Raw genomic sequence first — 12,696 nt, forward strand, 5'->3', positions numbered from 1 at the left:
CATGAAGCTGGTACTTTCATTAGCAGACCTGCTTTCCTTTGCTTGTAACTGCCATGACTTGAGGTGTCCTACTAAAATCAAGCAGAATCTAAAAGGTCTTGGTAGAAGGACTAAATTCTCTCTAAGATCACAAGATATCCAATTATCTCTTCTCTACCTACCTTTCCATGACGAGGGAATCTGTGTCCACTCCTGCCTAGGAATACTACCAGTTAAAACACACATGCACACAAAGAGAAGAGGTTTAATTTATTGGTTGCTCTTTGGCAAAAGCTATATAGAACATTATTAGGGTGAAAATTACATTCTAATTACAGATTGATGAAACTTTAAGCCAAATTAACTTTTATGAGACTATCAAATCCCCTCTTATCCTCACACACATCAAGGTACCTCAATCACGGTCTATATAATCCTTTGTTATTTTTAAATGATTAAAGCAGACATGATACATAAAGCAGTTGATATTAAATATCTTGAGAAATGACAAATCAATAGAACTACTTTTACTCTTAAGCATTCACTGGTCACTTATAAATGTTCTGTACATACACTTTTCATTTTATATTTTCTCCTTAAAAGGATTTTATTTTTTTGAACAATTCATCACTCATCTGCAATTTGCTTGTATACACACATCATAAGTTCTCCAAAATAACATTTACAGTCTTTCTTAATATTGCTTAGAAATGTTAACCTTTAAGGAACATTCAGTTAAAAAAGAAAAATTCAGGTCTTGACTTTGTAAGGCATATTCAGATGTGTCAATATTTTGTTTCCTCCTGACCTGGTAAAAGTCTCCAACAAAATACAAGGTAACAGCTTCTTTGCTCAACTCAGACCAAGTCAAAGAAATAAGAAAAAGAAAACTTGCTTGCAATCACAGTGACCAAAGGATTTCAATTAATAATTACATTAAATAACCATAACTTTTTGTTTAACTATTCACATTCCACACAGTGGAAATTATCCTTTCCTTCAGATTTTTCGCTCACACTTATAACTTTGAAGAACTACAGTTAACAAAAAAACGATGACTTAGAAGATGTGTGTTTCTCTCTTTTAATGCCAAGCACAAAGTGTACATCATAAAAATTTGTATTGGGTGTTTGGCATTATTTTAATAGATAAGATCGAGATCGCAAATATCTTCCCATAAAAAATCTACTGTAATAACAAAAAAAAATCATTATATCATCAGTGACTCCAATAAAATATGTAATAGACATGGTATTTTCAATAAATGTTGGAAGACACACCATACTCGCGCTGTTCTTAATATAAGCACAGTAAGAAAAGCAGAAATTTCCCTCTTTGGGTACTGATGTGCTTTTAGGGTAGTTATGCTCCTGATTATCCCGGTGAAGTTAATTTTGAGGAAATTCTCTCTACTTGAGCCAAATCCGACTTACAGGCAAGACTGTGGTATAAGATCCTAAAAGAAGATTACTGCTGCCAACTTAAGTCATTTCTTTTTAACAAAATTGCATGCTTGTGGCAGAGTTAAAACAACAAGAGAAATTCAGTGTCTGCTGGTTCTGAATGTCCTTTTTCCTCTCTGCTGTGGTTTTACATTTTCAGCTTCTTCCCCTTTCTTTTCCTCTCTCCCAGCCTCAAAATTCTGCCTTAGCATTTCTGGGTTTAATTAAATCCATTCTGTGCTTTATTGTTGGAGAATGTGGATGATACAAGGATTGAGGGCAGGAGCATACAGTGTATACAAAACACACAGACTGTGCATTTGCACAAATTCACCTGGTGTAGAATCATCAGTAGTGAGTTCAAACGTTTTAAAATGAGACCCAACATTTTGGATGTTCAAGAAAACTTCTGCCTTAAAATGGTTCCTGTGTAGTTGTTAGATGGGAGAACACTGGGCCAAAACAAAAACAAAATAAAGACCGCTTCTTTAAATTGCAATGGTTCTTTGAGAGCTGGAGCCTTGATGGGCAACTGAATCCCAAGTATGGTATTTGTTTTCCATGTTATATTTGACTTGCTTATTGAGGCTAAGAAGATACAAGACAAAAAGAATATTTGGGGGAGTTAGATATAAAACTGCAGGCCTGAAGGGAACAAGTTAGCCAAATCCAAAGCAAAGTCAGGTTCATCCATTCTGTACTTTGATCATTAGTTAAAAAATCCTCAGTAGGCCTCATTAGCATGCCAGGTTTAATCAGGTGACAGCACTGAATGGTTACAATGTAACACGGGGATCCCAACAGCAGTAGATAGACAGCTAAGGAATCCAATGCTGTGTTCTCTTACCAGGATTTCCCCTCAGACCCTCAGAGGTCAAATGCAGAAGAGGTGGGGTGGTGGGGGTGGTGGGGGTGGTGAATATAGCCCTTACATCCCTTCCAGGTACTAAGAGCTAACTACTCCTTAGTCAGAGGCAATCACTTGTCACTTTCCTCTTCTCTCTAGCTCTATCTTATAAGGATGGTTAGAACAAAAAGACCCAAAATATACTTCTACCTGAAATGGAGCATGCCCTAAACTCTTTTGTCTTAGACTTCAGTCAGTTACACTCAGCAGAGGCAGAATCTTTATAATACAGGTTTGTGGCTCTTGGAAGTATTATGCAGAAATAATGACGTGTAGGTCAGGTGCGGCGGCTCACGCTTCTAATCCTAGCACTCCGTGAGGCTGAGGTGGGGGAATTGCTTGAGCTCAGGAGTTCCAGACCAACCTGACCAAGAAGGAGACCCAGTCACTACTAAAAATAGAAAAACTAGCCAGGCATAGGGGCAGACACTTGTAGTAGCAGCTACCCGGGAGGCTGAAGCAGGAGGATTGCTTGACCTCAAGAGTTTGGGGTTGCTGTGAGCTATGACCCCCAGGGCACTCTACCCAGGGTGACAGAGTAAGACTCTGTCTCAAAAAAAAAAAAAAAAAAGAGAGAGAGAGAAAGAAAGAAAAAAAGGAAGGAAGAAAGAAAAGAAATAATGAAGTGTTATAACCAAGACAAAGGGAAGTTATTAGGACCTTTGGTCTATGAGGTTTTTGTTCATTCCCTATCTCCAGGGAGATACATCTATGGTCCACCTGAGGGACAAAGCAGAAAGGTTAGTTCGGTCATGGCTCACTCACTTGGTTCTGAAAATCAGAGGGGTGGATATTAATGTGTGAAGTTTGGTGTTGGGTTACAGGCAGTTTCAGCAGATCACAGTAACTCTTTGGCGATCCCATTTCTCCTCTGTTCACTTGGGTTCTGTTAACTAGGAGCAAACTTTCATGAAGCATGGGTCTCCCTGGGCTCTGGGATGGGCACATCTCCCTACCTACCAACTTCTGGGCCAGATCCGGTTCCCCTCTCCACTATCCTGCTTGTCCTTGCCCCCCAGCCTCCCCTGGAGTCTGGAGGGTCTTCACAAGCTAATAACCTGTGCAGCCAAGTGAAGCAAATTAATTTAGAAACCTTGGCAGGTGTGAGAACCTAAGAAAGGACTGACTGGCCTGTGGCGGGGAAGAGAGGAAGTGAGCACAGGTTGAAAGAACTTTCCCTTGTCCAATGCAGCACTAAAGCAGGTAGCCTTTTCCTTTAACATTCATTCTGAAAGGAGTTTCTGCTCCCCAGGAGGGCACGGGGATAACAAGGGCAGAACAGGACCACACTCCCGCCCCTCCCACCCTCCCGTGAGTCGGGGCGGGGTGGGCTTCAGGACCACCCCTTTAAAGAGATATGTTTACAAAATAAGAAGTGCCCTTGATGGAAACTGCGTTTCCTCTGGTGTCTGAAAATGCGCACAGACACCCAGGCACACTCATGCACACACACTAAGCGCAAGCAGGCGCCCGCCAGGAGGCAGCAGGTGGTTCTTCCGGCCTCTAGGTTTAAGCCAAATAAGAATCGGGTTGTTTCGGGTCTGGCTCTGGGCCCGCCTGGGCCAGGCTGGGTGCATCTAGATTTAGTTTAATCCAGATCGATGGATATGCAACGACATTGCTTCACGCGAGTGACCCTCTTCTTCTTGGTAGGCGGCTGCAGTTCGGGGCAGTTGAGCGTGACCATCATGGTAGTGAATTTCTTGGGCTTGCAGAAGGAGCAGGACTGGAAGGAGCCTTCCTCCTTCCGGATGTGCCTGGGGATGTAGAAGGAGTTGCACTGGCCGTAGCAGAAGCGGTTGATGATGGTGCGGCTGCTGCAGCCCTCCTCGTGGATGGTCTGCTTGAGCGGCTGGGTTTTACACCAGTCTCGCTTCAGGTACTTGCGCTCCGTCACGTGCAGGGCCTCCTGGCTGGACTCCAGCACCTCCTCCCCCGGCACGGCGGCGCCCCGCCCTTGGCCGCGTCCCCGGTTCCTGGAGCCGGGCTGCTGGGGAGACTGAGTCTGCTCCGAGTCGTTGTGCTGGGCCTTGTGTGGTGGAGGGATGGCGCCTTGGGACCCTTTCTTTTTCCCTTCGGTGGCCGGCAGCAGGGTCCCCAAGAGGAGAAGCAGGGCTCCCACAGTGTAGGCGGTGCGGTTCATGCTGTAGGAGGGAGCACGGGGGGGGGGGGTGGCGACACGAAAAGTGGAAAAGATGATTAATTAAAAAATAAAAATAGCATTGTAGGCGGCACTTTTTAAGCCCTTGGTGTGAAATGTTTCATTTGAGCACCGTATCTCTGTGACTGAGGTGCTACTATTCCCATTACCCTCCCAGCCATCGATCTAGGAATAACTTGCCCAGGTTCTCACAGTGAAGAAACCAGGATGTCATCTCAGCCAGGGCCGCTCCCTTCATCTCAGAAGGGAGATGGGGAGATGGGGACGCCCACAGAATTTCATCTAGGCCTCTGACAACAGCTGCGTGTGTGACTTTGTATTATCGTCATTAACGGTACCCATTCTTGTATTTGACAATATTTACTAAGCCCTGCCATGTCAATGACACATTACCTTTGCACTTCTTTGGGGAACTTTCTCTTATGTTTTACTGCAATATGAATCAGCCTCCCTGCCTAGGGGCCTCATCCCCCAGGAAAGGGGCTCAGTGTTTTCTTCCCAACCATCCTGAGGCTTCCTGAGTTCTGAATGCTTCCGAGACTTTGCCTTATATCACGTGAGAAAAAAGAGACTCCTGGAGACCGGCAAACATCTGACAGAGGGAGTGTCCAATTCCAGTCCTGGGACAACAACCTGCAGTCCCAGCTTGATGAAGTCACCTTACCTCTCAATAAATGACTGGATTTGAGAAGATGCAAATACCTTGTCTTCCCAGTAGGTTGTTGAGATCAAGTTCAATGTCCACATGAAAGGAATTTGAGAACTAACCAAATGCACTGCAGACAAGACAGATGACTGTACGTGAGACTCCTCAACTACTTCTTTATTCTCATTTCAAGCTGGGCACAGACATTCCCTTTTGGTTTCTCATCCCTCATATATACCATGATAGATATTTTTCTACCTTTTAAATAGTGAACTATATCATTCACATGTATCTCTGTGTGTGTACAATAAAAAACATAGAAAAATAGGCACCATGGAACAAGGGTGTGCAAATATTTACATTAATAACTGCCACCAACATGTTGAATAAGTTAATGACGGTGAATTACTGTGGATGGGTCTGGAACTAGATATGAGTCAGAAAGGGCAATGATGTGAACAATGGCAAAAATTAATGACAAGTGGGTGAGGCCAAGGGAAAACGGACAAAAAAATAGAAAAGCTTAGAGAAAAAATAATGGGAGTGAATCAGCAAATTAAAGAAAGGAGAACTCCTCCCGGGTGTTCAGGGAAAATAGGGCAGACAGAGAAAGAAGAGGAGGAGGAAGGGGAGGAAGACTCAGAAAGCATGTTTTTTAAAGGAGAGAGAAGGCTCAGACAACTAAGGTTCTCCTGGGACAGTGCTGCTTAGACTGGAAAGTACGACATTCATCTAGGGATAGATATTGTTAAGATGCAGGTTCTGACTCACTGAGTTTGCTTTTCTACCGCCTTTGAGTAACAAGGCCTGTAGCACCAGAGGCCACATCCAGCACACAGGGAATTGTTTAGATATGGAAGGATTTTCTTTTCAATAGATGCAGTTCCAAATTCCCAGTCTCCCTCCTTTGGCCATCACAATAAACTGTCCTGAATCCTGAGGCTTCTCCTGCCCCAATCCTGTGGCATTCTGGACCTAAGAACACAGCTGTGAAGTTTTCATTTTCCTGTTCTCTTCAAAACACCAGTATTACTAGTGATAACCACTAAGTGTCATTTAATAATAACCTTATCGTTTCTTCCCCCAAGAAAGTGGATAAATTGGTATTATTAGGCTAAGCAAATATCTCGCACAAAGACACTATAGTTCTATGTTATCTACAGCTTAAGTAAAAACCATTCCACCCAAAGGATAATGTCAAATTAAGATAATTAAATATTAAATCTAAAGTGTTTTTAAATGTGGGCAAGTTCAAATTTGGAGCTGATAATGTGATAGTTAGCTCTTGCTCTAATTGTAGTTTTCCTGGCTTTTGTCAGTTTATGTTACAATATCAGTGTCTTTAAAGAACTTCTTTCACTCCAACAACAAAAAATTAATTTTTTGTTTGGCCTTTTAAAAAATCACTTATGAGAAAAGTCAACACAGGACATTTTTTTCTCCAGAGATTAGGAAAACTTGACCCACAACCTTTCGGTCTCCTGGGCAAACACACTGTGAATTTGAGAACCTTTCACAAGTTTCTGCTGTTTAGTCAATTTAGAATCAAAGTCAAAAATAAATAAGATATAATAAAATGCAGTGCCCATTTCAACAGAGTAGTACGTGAGGTATCCCCAAGGCCCAGGCACACAATCTTCCACAAAACAGCCTCTACCCATCCAACCCTCAGCAGAGATTCCCCACAGAGGCCAATATATGCAGACTGCACAAGACACATCATCCCCTTCCATAAACATCTGTTAAAAAGAGGCAATTTTCTTTTTGTGGGCCAAGTAAGGCCCTCTTTATACTCAGCTTTTCCTTCCTGGCATTTTCACATCTGTTACTAAATAAATATCTAGTCTGAGAGTTGATGAGGGCTTATTCATCACCTTGCCTTCTGGCAAGAGTTGGTGCTCATTAAAATTTGGTAAATGCTCAATTGTTACAGATTACATTCATTTACAAAGTTTCCATTCTTTGCATTTTAATATGCCTTCCCCAGTGCCAATGAATGGAAGAGCCAAACACAACCCTTTTGGTTTCTCACCCTCAGTATGGCAAACTCCTTCTAGCCTAGAAGTTCCCAAACACATGTCTTTCTTCTAGTAGGAAAGGTCCAAAGGGTCCTAACTTTTCACCTGGTCCCACATGGAATGTTGTGGGTTTTACTTTCTAATTGAAGCCACTGAATATACTATGGCAGAAACCAACAACAAAGCTATAAATCCAAAAATGAGTCAATTGTGGTTTTCAGTTTTAGTTTGGCCACATTTCCTGTTCCTGTGACAGCATGCCCATCCCCTAAACCAAAAGGATCTAGAGTGACAGGCTTTTTTTTTTTTTTTTTTTTTAAGAAAAGGGCATTTTTCATAAAATAAGATTTATTAGAGATGGACAGTGAAAAGGCTTTTCATTTTTTAAAAAGCCCAAAAGATATTCAGTGTTTATTGTGAGGGTTTTAAGTTCTTAACCTTTATTCGGAGAGAAGTAAAAACCAACTTCAAGAATGTCAATCAACAGAGACCTCAGCTTCTTAGAGAACTGCAGTGCTCAGAAGCACACTGGATGCTCTACAGAGTAGCCGTGGGGAGATGAGAACTATGATTGGTACTGGAATACTATGTCACATTGTGGGCGATCACCCCAGCTCTCTCCACCCCCAAACTGGTCTCAATCACTGTGAAGAAAACAGGAAGATTTGTACTTGAAATCCCAATTGTATTGCCACCAAATAATTTTCACTTTGTAAACATCTTCAATGTGGAGGAAATGCAGAAGATGTAAATTCCTCAAGGAGAATTAATTATTTTCCATATTCTCACCCTGCATGGTTCTCCATAGTAAAAAAATCAATCCAAATGCTAATCCAGACAATGAATTATTTTCCATGTCTAACCATTAGCTGACACCTTATAGCAATTTTCATTTATGATGACTTATTCACATCATCAAATTAAATAAAGTTGTGTCTCTTGGACCCAGAGCCCATCATGACACCTGGCAAACATCTCCCTTGACTCTCTGGTATTATTCTTCTTTGCAAACCCTGCCTCAACTTCCCCTTAATGCAGTTCTGCTGCTCCAAGTCATGTGATCATATTTTCATGGTGAGCTTTCTTTACGACTGTTCTCCACCAGAAAGCTTCATCCATCTTCACCTTACTCTTGCCTCTATCCTCCCCTCCAATTCCCTTAGATCAGAGGACACACATGTTCTCCAAGCTGGTCCTCTCTGCCTTGCATTTTCCTTCCAATTTCCCCTAATGATGGAGAGTAAACATCTACAATCAAGAACAGCCATGGCAACCACTTCTATCAGGTGATGTATTCCAATGTTCACAAAGCCTCTAAGAACACTACCTTCTAATGATTCTAATAATAACAGTTGACTTTTATTTTGGAGCCCTAACTATGCCAGTCATTATGCTTTGGACTGAATTTTATCATTTATTCCTAAATGGTATGCATGACCTGTCTGCAATGTTCTCTATGTCTTTGGGAAAGTTTAGGCCAGTATCTTTTGTCACTCTTCTTGTGTGTTTCATTTTAACTTAGAACCAGCTCATACTCAGTGGAATTTTGAGTAGAAATCACAGTGAAAGTCAAATAACTCTGCCTGAATGTTTAGTCAATTCCTCCTCACGAATCAAGTATTAGAAAGACATTCAACAGGCATAATATCAAACTGTTTTCTCAGCATAAGAAATAATGGAAGTGATTGCAAATGTTCTAAATGCAGGCCAGGTTTTAGAATAATCAGTCCTTTTCTTCTCAGCGTTGATTCCTTTTTTTTTTTTTTTTTTCCCAAACAAGTTGCACCAAGAAGATAAGAATTCTTGGTTAGCACGCTGGTAAACTCTCACCTCCTATGTTGCAGGTATCCTAAACAGCCTCTGTATTCTGAAGACCATTTAGGCTAAATCAAGCTGGGGCTCCAAATTGCACAGGACAGAGAGGAGACCACCTGGTAGTTACATATCTCAGGAGCGCTATGTTTGGAGAGGATTGTTTAGCAAAGTAAGTGGCTATATACAATTCTTGAGGTCAACAGGAAACAAGCTAGAAAGTATTAAATAGAAATGTTCATAAGCAGCAGGACTGAAAGACACCCAAGTTATAGGTTCTGTACTGTAGTAAAAGATACACATTAGTCACTATGTGTGCAGGATTCAGGATTTAGTTGAGAACCGCCATGATACATATTGGTACTGCATAATATCACTACTTCTCCCAATGAGTTGCCTTTTATTTTGGAGCCCTTGCTATGTCAGCCATTTTAATAACAAAATATGAGGTAGATAATAGTGTCTTCCTTCTACCAATCAGCAAATCCAGGCAAAGAAAAGTTAGAAATCTGTCCAAGGACATGCAACTTGTACATGGGAAAGTAAGGGTTTAAGCCCAGTTCTATCTAGCCCTAAACAAATGATCTTAATCGCTGTCCTATTGACACATGGCACAGTACTTAGCAAGAGACACCTGAGTTTGTTTTCTAATGCAACGAATTTGAAGAATACTGTAAGTGAAAGTATAAATGAACACTTACACTTTCTTTGTATCTTTGTGTTCCCATGTTAAGAAAAAGACTTCTCTTGTCCTAGAAATTCCTATTGTACTTTGCATTTCTAAAAGCATATGTTAAAACTAAAGAAAATTCCTTGCAGATTTAAGACGGGCTGGGAAGCACTTGCCTGATGGGTGACTTTCAGCTAGATGCTCAAGTCACCTCCCCTAACTGCTGCCCTCTCCTTTCCTGTACATAAAAGGTTTAGGTTTCACATCTGTCCTTTACTTTCTGTTCTAGAACATGCTGCACAGCTTTGCCGTCCACAACCATTTCTTGGGAGAGGGGTCAGTGGTGTGAAACCTTTTTGCATTTTATCCCTTCTCATACTTGACCATTAAGACTGAGAGCATCCTCAGCTTCAGTTTAACACAGGACAAGCAGCTGGATTCAGAGACATGAGGACATAATAGGTTTCTCATCTTCCCTGTGTAATCACTGATATAAAGACCACATTAGCCAACCTGGATTTCCGATAGATTGTGGGTTACCAAAACATTTCATTCAAAACGAACTTTAAAGAAAATAGGAAACCTATGAAATTACAAAGTTTACAAAAGACTCTAATTCTTACAATGACCTGGGGGTTAAACACACACAAACACACATATTCTACAGTGCTCAAGAACCCTTAAACGATTAATTAATATTAACAATTTGACAGTGTAATTTATCTAGTGATAGTAATCAAATCGCCTGCCATTGTGAACTTCGAAGGGATGAAAGTCTATAGTTTTCTTAAGATCTTTCCCTTGTTGATTTGAAAAAGTACATCCCCTCAACTCTCCCAGTATTCTCCCCATCCCCCACCCCCACACCAAAAAAAGAAAAAAAAAGAAACAGAGGGGAGAAGCCCTCAGGGTGAAAGAAGACTCCTCGCCCTGGGATGGGGTTATCTTAACCTCTTCTAAGATGTTTGTTTAACTTGTGTGTACAGCCAGAAGAAAGCCACTACTCTGGGGTCCCTGGAACAACTTAAAGCCCTAGTGACCCACTTAACACAATAGATTGTTTTTATCACTTCTTGTCCTGGCACCATCCCGAAGGGCAACATAAACACACGAGTACAACGCTCAGATTTGCTCTTTCCAGAAGGAGATCCAATTACCTACTGAGGGTCGCCTCTTTGCCCTCTGCCCATTTAAGAGGAGATTTTAACCCCTAACTTAGAGGCTGTATTTCTATCTAAAAGAGCCAGGATTCGGAGTCTGTTGAGGAGGGAAAGGCAGCAGGCTTGCTCGATCTGGCGGCTCACTGGAGACAGCTCTGAACGCGCAGGAAGGAATCCACCGCAGAGTCTGGTCACCTTTAGCGCCCCAACCCCAACCCCAACCCCGCCGCCGCCCGGCCCTGCCTGGGGTCCGTCGCCAGAGTCCGGTATAGGGAAATGCCAAGGTGAGGCGCCCAGAAGGCGGAGCTAGGATCTGCAGGCATCGTGAAGCCTGAGGTCTACGAATAACTCTGGCCAGCGAGGAAGTGACAGCCCAACCCGACGCGCCCCCCACTCACCATTCCCAGCCCCCAGCCTTGCTTTGCAAGCTGTAGAGGGGTCAGTGCAGTGAGCCAGGGGGCGAGCGAGGACTAGGGGCCACCAGCGAGTTCGCGCAGCCAACCCGCCTCCGCCGCCAGTCCGTGGTGGTCCGGAGCCAGCTAGGCTCTGCGAGGCAAGGCCGGGCCGCCAGAGCGCAGAGCAAGTGGTATAGCAAAGTGGGACCTAGCCGGTGGTCGCTTCACGGCGCTTGAACGTCTGCTGTTCCAGCGGGCCGTGCATGGGACTGGGAGAGGCTCAGAAGAGAGACCTGAGAGCCCGCGTGTGCACATCCCGATGTGTGTGCGGTGTGTGCGGTGTGGACACAGCGGGTTCGCTGGACCCCGAGCTCAGGGCCGCGCAGCGCACTCCAGCTGCCTGGTTACTCACCGCTCCCTCTCCGGGTTCCCCTGTGCCGGAACCCAGAGGCCCCGCTCGGGTCAGTCCCCATCTCACCTCGGTAACGGGCAGATGCACACACCGCCAATTCTCGGTAACCTAGAGCAGGATCACTCACCGGACTCGGAAGGGCACCCCAAGACGTCCCAGACCTCTCCCAGAATCAATCACACGGGACCCTCTCAGTGCGACTTGCCAGCGCCGTCGGCAGGCAGCAGGTACCCGCTGCTCTAGCGCTTTGCCCACCGCGACTCTGGGTCCCCGCTAGGCGAGCGCGCCTGGCAGGAGCTGCTGCCCCCGGCGCCAGGTGCGTGTGCGCCGGGCTCAGGGATGTGTGAGTGGGATGCAGGGTCATCCCGCCCGCTTTTTACAGCCGGTTTTCCTGTGGTTCCCTGCAAACCCAGAGCAGCGAGATCACGGCCTTCACGATCCCGGCAGGAAGGACCCCGCTATGGTTCTTCAGGGTTCCCACCAGCGAAGGGCGGGGCTCCGGCCCAAGTGCACCAAGGGCTGCCGCGCGTCTGAACACAGCAGGACTTGGGGTTTGTTTACCGGTTCCTACGCATACACCACCCACACACACACACGCCCCTGCCGGGTGACTCCGCGCTCACCTGTCAATGTGGCGGGTCTTCGGGCCTGTGCTTTTGACGCGTGGCGCTAAGTGAGGCCGCGACCCGAGCCGCCCGGGCTCGGCGCGGGGTCAGCGGGACAGAGAGTGACACCGCCGCTGCGCACTGGGTCGCCCACTCCGCGGAGGGCACACTGAGTGCCAGGCATCGCGCAGTCCCGGGTTTAAATGCCGGCGGCCCAGCGCGGCGCCCGGGGCCGCGCCTCATTGGCCAGGCGCCGCCGCCGCCGCCCGGCCGGCTGTCCGCCCCCTTTCCCGGTACTGACCCCGCCCCCCGCACCCCGCCTGCTTCCCCGCGGGGTCCCCTCTCCGCCCGCCTCGCCTCTTTGTCTGCTCCCCCCGCCCTGGCCGGCTGGGAGAGGTCACCCCAGGGAACCGCGCCTGGAATGCACAGCAAATCTCATTTTCCGCTCCTGTTGGAGAGGGAAGCGCGGGAGGAAATCCCCCCGGCCCC

General features: G+C 45.1%; 1 protein-coding gene across 3 annotated transcripts; it reads right to left on the minus strand.

The window, feature by feature from the left end:
- Nucleotides 1-235: 235 nt before the first annotated feature.
- GREM1 (gremlin 1, DAN family BMP antagonist) lies at nucleotides 236-12,438 on the minus strand. 3 transcript variants are annotated; one of them, XR_008380741.1, is made up of 3 exons: nucleotides 12,226-12,438; nucleotides 3,094-4,472; nucleotides 236-2,009 (listed from the first exon to the last, which is right to left on the minus strand). XR_008380741.1 is itself a non-coding variant. In XM_053595002.1 (2 exons), the coding sequence occupies exon 2, from the start codon at nucleotides 4,469-4,471 to the stop codon at nucleotides 3,917-3,919; it is 555 nt and encodes a 184-aa protein (XP_053450977.1). In that variant the 5' UTR covers nucleotide 4,472; nucleotides 12,226-12,438; the 3' UTR covers nucleotides 236-3,916. The 3 variants fall into 3 exon arrangements, 1 of the variants encoding a protein (XP_053450977.1); XR_008380740.1 differs by having other exon boundaries at nucleotides 236-2,692; XM_053595002.1 differs by having other exon boundaries at nucleotides 236-4,472.
- Between the last annotated feature and the right edge of the window lie 258 nt (nucleotides 12,439-12,696).

This window comes from Nycticebus coucang, chromosome 6, assembly GCF_027406575.1.
Source record: "Nycticebus coucang isolate mNycCou1 chromosome 6, mNycCou1.pri, whole genome shotgun sequence".
NCBI lineage: Eukaryota > Metazoa > Chordata > Mammalia > Primates > Lorisidae > Nycticebus > Nycticebus coucang.

Coding starts and splice junctions, on each gene's coding strand:
- GREM1 (XM_053595002.1), bottom strand. CDS start 4,471: ATGAACCGCACCGCCTACACTGTGGGAGCCCTGCTTCTCCTCTTGGGG.